Raw genomic sequence first — 11523 nt, 5'->3', positions numbered from 1 at the left:
CACGAAAGGTAGGCATATCACTATCAACGGTTCACCTTATTTTGAAGAAGCATTTGAAAGTCAAAAAGATTTCTGCTAGATGGGTGCCACATCTGTTGACTGATGAGCAAAAGAGGCAACGGGTTAAAGTGGCCAAAAAGCTGCTTCAAATGTTTCCAAAATATGACAAAAAGCAGTTTGCCAATGTCGTCACAGGTGATGAAACCTGGGTCCATTATTTTGAGCCCGTCAGAAAGGTTAGCAATAAGATCTGAGCCACTAAACACAGCAAACGCCCAATAATTGCCAAACGTTCTTTGAGTGCAATGAAGGTTTTGTATGCAATCTTCTTCTCTGGTGAAGGAGTCGCAATAAAAGTGCCGATGAAAAAGGGCAAAAGCATCACCGGAAAGTACTACAAACACGTAGTACTGAAGAAACTGAAAAAGTATTATCAGAAACGACGCCCTGTCACTGGTTTTAAACATGTCCGTCTTCTACATGACAATGCCCCCACTCATACCTCCGCAATAGTTACGGCGTTTTTGAAGAAAGAAAAAGTAACTGTTTAGCCTCACCCCCCGTATTCCCCAGACCTTGCCCCATGTGATTTCTTTTTGTTTCCGAAATTGAAATCATTCCTTGCTGGGCGGAAATACCAGTCCCGACAGGCACTTGGATCTGCCATTCATCAGTACCTTATTACTGTGCCCAAATCAGCGTACCGTGACGCCTTCAAGAAGTGGATACATCGGCTGAAACTTTGCATTTCTAGCCACGGGGAGTACTTCGAGGGCATGAAATGAGCCCTTTTGGGCTAACTTGAAATTTGAAGTCTCTAGATAGAAATAAGCAATTCATTTCGAACATCCCTCGTAGCCATAATTTACCTATTGAAAATGACTGAGTTCTGACAAAAGGTAAAGTTTACCTTGCCAGTGTCTGTAAACCAGCACTGAATGTGGAAAATGTCGCCATATACCCTTCCATAGCCAAATGCATGGGAATTCCATGCTCAAATATTCAGGGGTATAAAACGTATCCATATAGTATGAATTAAGGTATCCTATCCACAAATAGGTAAATTTTGATGCATGGGGACCCCATGCTTTTTGTTTGTTTGTTTGTTTTTTTTTTATATCATTTGAAAGATTTGTCTCTGATGAACAAGAATTAGTAAATAAGATGACCATACAAAATATGCAAGAATCATACCAGTCATGTTTTTGACTGCAAAATGATAAATTTTATACTGTAATATCTGGGTTTCTGTTGAAGAACCACTAAAAACTATAAAGTAAAAAATAAAAAAAAAAACTGTAACATATTTTTTGTCATGCAATTTATATTTTCTTTTTTACTAGACAATACACTTTCAAATGAAATTATATGAGCATGCCATACATCAATATTCAATATATACTCAAACGCAAAAGAAAGTGTGCCCTCAGGTTTTCGTCAACTGAAGTAGATTATGTTGTCCGAAGTAGATTGTTTGTCTAAAAGTATGTCATGTTTGGTACCAACATTTAGTGCAGTTTATGGCCAATTTTCAAAGTTTTGACATTTATAGGGATTCTTGGCTATTTAAAGTCAACAGGGGTCAAAAACTGAAGTTGTAAATCTCTTTCTTATCAGATGATAAAAAAGTTGCCTGTTCCTCAAACATTATTTTGTTTAGATATCTTGTGTGACCACATCTACTATTTATTCAAGCTTTGATATGACAATGCTTCTAAAGGCCTAACGTAACAGTAGAATGACGTCACGTGGAATTTTTTTCCATTCTTGAGTAGCGGTTGTCACCCGAGTTCTGCTGGATCTATGGCGTACAGCAACTCGACCAGTTTGCTGAAATTGCTGGTGCAAAAGAATTATGACATTACTATGGCAGCAAACTTTCTGATGACGTAAATAACGTTGTCACCCCATCGAAGCATTGTTAATGCTTCAATTTCCTGAGTTTCACTAAGTCGTGGCATTTTATTACAGCACAGATTTGAAATTTAATGTGTTTTTCCTTTCACCAAAGGTGTAAGAAAACTGACAAAACACGTGTTTGTAGACATGTACATTTCATATGGGCAGCACGTGCATATCGTGCAAAAGTCCACTATCGCTAGTTATCTTGACTCCATCCAGTTTTTGTCGTATTAAAAAAAACTTGACCGCGATGGTTGACCTTCAGCTGATAATTCATATCGATTATTTCATTATAGAAATAAAGGGTGAATTGGGTAGCCATATATATTCATATGGAATTAGTTTGTAAACAGTGTTGTTTCAAAGTATGTATGGTTACATTTGATCAGCTAAAACTTTCCAATACACTAATTTATAATCACACAAATTCATATTTCCACGAATACTTACAAAATACAGGTTAAATAAGACAATAGTTTAACATGTTTTCCAACTGAACCACTTAAGAAAACATCTTCTACTGAATAAGTGATTCTAGAGCAGTGCTTTCATTGTTAAGCCTAAATTAATTTTTTCTATGTTCTTTCATGTACCTTTTGACAATTATTTTTAAGCAGCAAGCTTAAAGATATTTATGTTTCAATGTTTTTCCTGTTTCCAATATTGAACTTTTGAGCAAATTATTCAGTAAAATTACATTATTAAAAGGCCACTCTACCCGACTTTTTTTACTGTTACTGTCTTTCTAAAGTTAGAATATGATATTAAAACATCTGACACGTTATAAAACCTCAAAATAATGTATTAAAATTAGCGTGAAAAGTGCGGTTCACTTTAATCCTGGTCAAATATCTTAGAAATAACCTATACATTTTATTTCACCACATTATAGGCCATATGTTTATTTTCAGCTGTGGGAAGTTTCATTAAATTCTACTTTGTAGAAATATTTCTTTTCGCGAAAATGTCATGAAAGTCAAGTATGCTTCCCCGATAGACTCCCATTATGAAATATTGCGTGAGGTCCAAATTTTAAAATCAGTCTAGCAAAAAAATCAAGCACACGACCCTATCTTTTTTTATTTGCTGAATTTTCTAGGTATATTCTGAAATTTTGAAAAATTAGAATTTAATCAGATTCTACATTGAAGAAAAACTTTCGATTTAAACATGCAGAACTACCTTAATTAAATGTATATATTAGAAATTTCGCTGCTTAATTATGCACTTCGACTATATAAATAATTGTCCGTGCAAATCTTTGACAAAAGTCATTCAATTGTCCTTATATTCAAATCATTCGTTAGGCAAAGTACAGTTTATCAAATTTATACTCATGCTAAAATCACTGTGACTCTAACTTGTTTGGGCAATAAAACATATAAAAGAAATCTCTGTTGAAAATCTAACACGTATTAAACAATAATTCGGGTCTATGTGAACTAAATAAATATACATGATCATCCACGGAATCACGAGGTACGGAAAATAACCATTCTTTTAATTTTGGCGGGAGTTTTCACGTACTCCTGTTATGGTCCACTGCACATGTATATAAACAACATCAAACTACAAGATTAACAAGACATGTGCGGCAGGACAGCATGGTAAGGTGCCATATACATCATACTGATACTGTCGTTATATGTATAACGATATTTGAAAGCTAGTTGCTTTCCGCGTCAAAAAGGAATGCACTATAGCACACTAAAGTGATCTACTTTTCGGATATATCACTCCTCGGTTTCAAGCAGACCTGGGGTTATTAAAAATGTAATTGTAACTAATCAGGTGTAGGAAAGTGGAATGTTTACAGATAATCTATAAATTTACAGATTTTTCAATCTGTAAATTTACAGATCAAGTGTTTGAAAACTGTTAAAATTATATTTAGACACAAAATCGCAGCTTGAAAGTAATTGATTTACTTATGGTATGTATAAATAAAGGTCAATTGTAACTTTCAGTCACTTCTGTTGACTTTGATTTTTCTTAAAATGCCAAAAACTCAAAGTCAACAAAAATGGCTGAAACCCACAAATGACCTTAATTTATGCATGCTTTAAATAAACCAATTAATTCCAAGCTGCAGTTTTGAGGATAAATGTAATTTCATCAGTTTTCATACACACAATCTGTAAATTTACAGATTGAAAAATCTGTAAATTTATAGATTATCTGTAAATTTACAGATAATCTGTAAATATTCCACTTTCCTAGACCTGCTAATTGCAATTAAATTACATTTCCTAAGTAATTGAATGTAATTTGTAATTGGGTCGTTTATCAATTACTTGTAATTTTATTAATTACAGAGCAGATTAAGAGTGTAATTGACATTACATTTCAATTAATTTCCAGTATGGGGTTTGCAGAATGTCTGTTTTTTTCAATCATTAAGTCATGAGAACTCAGTCTTATTTTAAGAATGGCCCTTCCTATAGTTTATATTATTCCGAATTTTCACATAATCTGACATTTCAAACACCTGTTTTAACTCTTTGTACATATGTAACGATGGGTGGAAGTTCATATTTTCTCGCCATTCATTTATGAATGTGTCTTTTAGTCTTTGCCTTAAAACTGGTATAAAACTGGTCCATGTTCACTGAACTGGGGAAAAACCAAACGTCACCAAATCCTATTTCGTTCAACATATTTCTCACTTTTAGAGACCAGTTCTCATTGTGTATTTTTAAAAAGTATTTAATAATTCTTATTTAGCGTTCAATGATTAACGGCACACGGCCAGATTCTCCGTACAAGCGTAGGTTGCTACTTGACATTTTAGCATTAAAAGTCCACTTCAAAAACTCTGTGTACGCGTTCAATACCTTCAGCATTTGAGAAACCCCAGATTTCGCTTGAGTATGATAGAATTGAAGATACATATATATTGCTCATTTATCTATTTGGTCCGTTTATTACATAGACACATTATTTCTTGTTTGCAGTCCCTGCTTTGGTAATTGCTCCGCCTCCTAGAATGTGGGAAATCCATAGTACGTGAAACAATGAATACTCATTAATTTTGAACTACTTCATGATTAAGTGGATCAGATTCTTCGGTTATGAAACAATATGAAAATAAGTTGGTTACTTTTTTGAAAATCCCTCGCTTGTCACTGGATAAAAACAGTGTTTGAACTGTAAGTTTAATCATTTTTCATTCTTGATAAAGTTTGTTGTATTAAATGATACAAACAACATTGCATTTGACACCACAGTTCTAACAAGATAAAAATATATTTATTATTGTAGACATTATGAGTATTCTACAGTTTTAGTGACATAGTTATTCTAGGATGGCTCATGAATGTTTAACAACTTATTTTCAATGTGGTCCTTAGGATAACATGTAGAGTCAAGGATAAAAACTTTAAAAATATGTATTAAATGTAAATGATTAAATACTGAACTATACTAGTTAAATTTTAAACTTGAGCTTAAATTCAATTTTGATATAATTGAAATCAGTTTACAGGTGAATTATCATGTATATGTAGTACAAAGTAAACAACTGTGCTACAGTACAGTGTTCATGTAAGAAGCACCACATTTGATATTATAATTGAATGTTATTAATTACAATTTGCCATGTAATTGTAATTCAGTTAATAACATTGCTAAATTTCATGTAATTGTAATTTAATTGGGCATTTCTGAATGTAATTGTAATTTAATTAAATTACATTTTAAAGTAATTGATGCCAGGTCTGGTTTCGAGACGTTTCGGCCTCAACTTTGCTCAAGTCTTTGAAGACATTGCGATCCTACTTATCTGTAGGTCTAAAGATTAAGGATATTCGTCAACATGAAATTAGAAATTACTATGAAAAAAATAGCTTGGAAAATGTTGGGACACAAAAAAGTAAACAATATTGGAAATGTTATTAATTAGTTTTATACAGGCAAGTTTAAAAGAAAGCTACACGGAATGCTGTTCCATTGTGCTTGGTAAAAGAGTTTGGCGTCATATGCTACTTAAACTGCTACAAAATGCATATTTCAAATCAAACTTCGACTTGGTACTACAAGTTCTGGCAACCTTATTTTAACTGACTTGTCACCGTTGGTTAAAGTTTTTGATAAAGTCAGATATCTCTATAACTATCAAAGCTATTGACTTGAAATTTAAAATATTATTTACTGTCAAAGCCTACACCAGGAGAAACGATGCTCATAACTTTGATTTGAATTTTGACAGAGTTATGCCCCTTTTTGACATAGAATTTTTTAGTAAAAGGTTTTGATAAAATCATGCAGATATCTCTGTTACTATCAAAGCTTTCGACTTGACACTTGGAATTGTTATTTACTATCAAAGTCTACACTAGGAGAAACAATGCCCATAACTGTGGTTTGAATTTTGACTGACTTATGCCCCTTTTTAACTTAGATATTTTTGGGTAAAGTTTTTGATAATTCAGATTCAAGTACTGAGAAAAGTCGAGGGCTCTGTCTTACAGACAGTTCTTGTTATAAAAGCTAGTCAGAAGTCCATTTATCATGCTATTAAATGCAACCCAGACTGAAATATCTGTGTAGCACATAAACTGGTATGCCATCAACCAATTATGAGAAAAGCAAATAGCTTCTTTGGGTTTATACATTGCAGTAACTGTTTGTCAGCTTGACAATGCATTTGCTATTACTTGCAATGAAAGCAAGGTAAAAAAGACTCCATGTTATCTGAAAGCTTCAGTCTTTTTCATTGTTTTAAAACAAAACTCCAGTCATAATGACCTGTCAAGACAGACTGGAATAACACTGTTTAACAAACAGTTCATTAAAATATTACTAACTAGCCTCTGTCCAGACTGGGATGTTTCCCAGTTGTAAAGCCCCCTGTTCCCAAATCAGTATAAAAAATAAACATGATTCATATTTCATATTTTTTCAGTACTCTGGCCCCTTGTGATCTGCAAGCTGCTTGCTGTTTTAAAGACAAGCAAGGGAAACAACAAAAACCAGACTGGAGAGATGCACCAAATGGCAAGAGTTACTTCCCTTCATATAACATAGCCCCAGGAGCACATACGTGAGTAGAAAACAATAAAATCTTTAAATCTTGTTTTTATTATCATATAACAAAAATGTATTATTGAAAAATATCAGTAGTACACTGATACACAGACTTGACTCGTAACAAAAATAGACTGAATAAATTTTTTCATTAGAAAAATTTCTTTGAACCGGAAATGTCAGAACATAGGGACAGACTGGTAACATAAAATCCACTATAGAGAGCACACAATACAGGGCTTTTTTCCACTAAGATTGCAGGGGGCCCCTTATTTGGGGAGAAAATTGCCTATTATTTAGGCAAATGGGGAAGAAAAATCTTCATGTAAAATCTTATTTTGGGGAAAATTGCATGAATTGAAATAATTTTTGTGAGGGAAAGGGGCCTGTAAATGGCCCCTGTTGTAGAAGGAAAAAGCCCTGCAATGCTAAGGAAAATATTACATTAATTTTACAAGTATATTAGTTATGTCTCCCCCAGGAGACATATTGTTTTTGCCCTGTCCGTCCGTCCATCCGTCCTTCCGTCCGTCCGTCCGTACGTCACACTTCATTTCCGAGCAATAACTGGAGAACCATTTGACCTAGAACCTTCAAACTTCATAGGGTTGTAGGGCTGCTGGAGTAGACGACCCCTATTGTTTTTGGGGTCACTCCGTCAAAGGTCAAGGTCACAGGGGCCTGAACATTGAAAACCATTTCCGATCAATAACTAGAGAACCACTTGACCCAGAATGTTGAAACTTCATAGGATGATTGGTCATGAAGAGTAAATGACCCCTATTGATTTTGGGGTCACTCCGTCAAAGGTCAAGGTCACAGGGGCCTGAACATTGAAAACCATTTCCGATCAAAAACTAGAGAACCACTTGACCCCGAATGTTGAAACTTCATAGGATGATTGGTCATGAAGAGTAGATGACCCCTAACGATTTTGGGGTCACTCCATCAAAGGTCAAGGTCACAGGGGCCTGAACATTGAAAACCATTTCCGATCAATAACTAGAGAACCACTTGACCCAGAATGTTGAAACTTCATAGAATGATTGGTCATAAAGAGTAATTGACCCCTATTGATTTTGGGGTCACTCCATCAAAGGTCAAGGTCACAGGGGCCTGAACCTGGAAAACCATTTCTGATCAATAACTAGAGAACCACTTGACCCAGAATGTTGAAACTTCATAGGATGATTGTACATGCAAAGTAGATGACCCCCATCTATTTTGGGGTCACTCCATTAAAGGTCAAGGTCACAGGGGCCTGAACATTGAAAACCATTTCCGGTCAATAACTTGAGAACCACTTGACCCAGAATGTTGAAACTTAAGAGGATGATTGATCATGCAGAGTAGATGACCCCTAACGATTTTGGGGTCACTCTGTGAAAGGTCAAGGTCACAGGGGCCCGAACATTGAAAACCATTTCCGGTCAGTAACTTGAGAACCACTTGACCCAGAATGATGAAACTTCATAGGATGATTGGTCATGCAGAGTAGATGACCCCTAAAGATTTTAGGGTCACTCTGTTAAAGGTCAAGGCCACAGGGGCCTGAACATGGAAAACCATTTCCAATCAATAACTTGAGAACCTCTCGACCCAGAATGTTGAAACTTCATAGGATGATTGTTCATGCAGAGTAAATGACCCCTATTGTTTTTGGGGTCACTTGATCAAAGGTCAAGGTCACAGGGGCCTGAACATTGATAACCAGTTCCGATCAATAACTTTAGAACCACTTGACCCGGAATGTTGAAACTTCATAGGATGATTGAACATGCAGAGTAGATGACCCCTATTGATTTTGGGGGTCAGTCTTTTAAAGGTCAAGGTCACAGTGGCCTGTTCATGTAAAATCATTTTTTGGAAATAACTTGAGAACCACTTGACCTACAATGTTGAAACTTAATAGGATGATTGGACATGCAGAGTAGATGACCCCTATTTATTTTGAGGTCACTTGATCAAAGGTCAAGGTCACAGGAGCCTGAACAGTGACTTGAGAACCACTAGGCCAAGAGTGTTGAAATTTAGCGGGATGACTGGACATGCCAAGTAGATGATCCCTATTGCAGCCAACCATCAGTGTCTCTTTGACTTTCTCTCCTGACCCCTATTGACTTCTTGCCTATAGGACTTTGCATTGGGGGAGACATGCGCTTTTTTACAAAAGCATTTTCTAGTTAAATATAAGTATTCTTTTCTTCGTAAATGTACTGTCTGTCTTTGCAGACCAGTACTGCTGTCCTCAGATCATTTCCAAGACTGTGGGTCAAGCAGGCGTGTGATTCAGCCGATGCGGTGGGGATTGATTCCATCTTGGCACAAAGGATCGGCTGGAGACAAATCATATGAGACGAATAATTGCCGGGCGGAGAGCATGTTAGAGAAAATGACATATAAAGTGCCGCTACAGAAAGGACGAAGATGTGTCATTCTTGCTGAGGGGTAAAATTTATATTTACTGCATGCTATTCAGTGAATTATTTGAATATTGGAGTGAAATATATCTTGTTTGGTTTCACTGTGAAAAAAATCAAACGTTTTCAGGGTAACAGACTATGAAATCATAGATGTATATATATTTACTTTTTCAAGCAAGACTGTACCTTTCAAACCTTAAACATTTGAAACACAAGACAGTATGCCGTATTTTTAGGCTGCTAAGTTGATATGATGAGCCCTGTATTTATTTTATGGTCCAAGTTTCTTGCCAGGGACACATGGAGGAAGTACAGATAAAAATAGACCAGGTAGTTTTGATGTATGGGTAAAATTTGTTGCAATCCATTGAAAGGATATGAGATAAAAATATGTTTCTTAATGATTACAATTTTGAACAGTAGACTGTCTAGAGGATGTTTGCTTTCAAAGTCTATTGCAATTTGAGAAGCCATTAGCAATCTGCATGGATCCTGACCAGACTGCGCGGATGCGAAGGCTGGTCTGGATCCATGCTGATCGCAAACACACTATGTTGGTTTTCTCATGGCATAACTCAATTATATCTTCTTTGATTGGTTTCATGATTTCATTTAGATTCTATGAATGGAAAAGAGGGAAGGATTCGAAGCAGCCGTATTATATCTACTTTCCACAAAACAACTTTTGATTTGAGAACTTTTTTCAGGACTTGGGCAACTGTTTCCATTTTTCCAGTCTTTAGGGACAATGCCTGTATTTAGGGATAAATTGAAGATGTGACAAAGAACGGGAGCGATTTCCTGTTGAAGATCCTTAAGAACACGGGAGATATTTCATCTGGACCCGACGCTTTATAAATATGGAGGTAGGCCAAGAAGAAGTTTGCCAACACACTCTGTAGTTACATTTATTTGATCCATTTGGGAAGAAGGGGATATTAACAGTTTGAAGCATAGATGTTTAAGGCTTAGGGGCTTAGGTGAGGAGAAAACTGATTCAAATTGTTTAGTAAGGATATTTGCTTTAGTGACTGGATCTGTGTGGATGTTGCCATCTGATTTAAGAGGGGCTATGCCGACATTTTCTTTTTCGGCGACGCCGTCTAAATTCGTTTTAGTTAACTATGCCACGTGACTTCAGTTTGCAAATCAAACTACTTGATAACGCATTATAGATAATTTATCAAAATGGAAGCTTTATGCAACACTCTGCCTGATTGGACGAGAGTGTCAATTTCTTTCACTCTGTTGATTGTGCTACGCTGGGTGAAATGTAGACAAAGCGTTTATCCTAAACGACGCTGTTCACAGTTTTAAAGCTAACTTTGGCTCAGTATATTTAGCAAGAATATTGATATATCTCAAAATGATAAGTAAGTTTAATAAATATGATAAAAACCTGTTCAAATACCAACATATATCAAATTATATAAAGAGCTGAATACGGTCTGCGTATCACATGAATAAGGGTGTGATAAGAGTCTTTTATGTAAAGAAGTGCTTTTTAAAAGATTTTCCTTGTTACAATTGTCGTCTGTATATGAAAAGGTTTCTTGCTTTTGTGACTTATTCAGATTGCATATTAAAATGAGTACTTGTTTGCTTTGATATATTTGTTATAAATTATTTAACTGATTTATTATATATAAATATTTTTCTTTAGTATGGTATACAAATATTGAACACAGTTGAAATCTGTTTCATTATATATATGCTTTATAATGACTGAATCTCATTACACTGAAATGAAGGTACGTTGCATACAGATTATCTATGTGATATGACTACGGTCAAACTTTGCTTATGAAACAGAAATAGTGAAATAATTACAACTGTATGTTTTGCTTGACCTTCACTTTTTTATAGGTGTGACGTCATTGTCCAAAGATTCACGAATAGCGAATATGCATTTGTTAAAGCGGGATCAGTTGGCCTATTTTAGAAATAAATAAAAATAATAAATAAAAAAAATCATTTAATTGATTTTTTCTCATGTATTCTAATCAAACTTGATTTGTAGCATCTTTATTAGGCCCGCAGCCAACTTTGTTCAGCTGGGACATTTGACAACTTTTAGGGGCTGCTAAAGCTAAAACTAGAAATGCCTTTATACAGCGTCTCATGAACAGCTTGGTGGATCTTTGTCGAACTTGGTCTGGAGCATCATTATCAG

At 35.2% G+C, this 11523-nt stretch overlaps 1 protein-coding gene across 1 annotated transcript; it reads left to right on the top strand.

Moving 5' to 3' along the window:
* The first annotated feature begins 3388 nt into the window (after positions 1-3388).
* Positions 3389-10039, top strand: LOC128548806 (abasic site processing protein HMCES-like). The gene is made up of 4 exons (XM_053524290.1): positions 3389-3509; positions 6806-6943; positions 9160-9375; positions 9967-10039. Exons 1-4 carry the CDS (start codon positions 3490-3492, stop codon positions 10037-10039), a joined length of 447 nt encoding a protein of 148 aa, XP_053380265.1. The 5' UTR covers positions 3389-3489.
* Positions 10040-11523: the final 1484 nt, after the last annotated feature.

This window comes from Mercenaria mercenaria, chromosome 15 (assembly GCF_021730395.1).
Source record: "Mercenaria mercenaria strain notata chromosome 15, MADL_Memer_1, whole genome shotgun sequence".
Lineage (NCBI taxonomy): Eukaryota > Metazoa > Mollusca > Bivalvia > Venerida > Veneridae > Mercenaria > Mercenaria mercenaria.
This window is presented reverse-complemented; position numbering and strand designations above follow the sequence as displayed.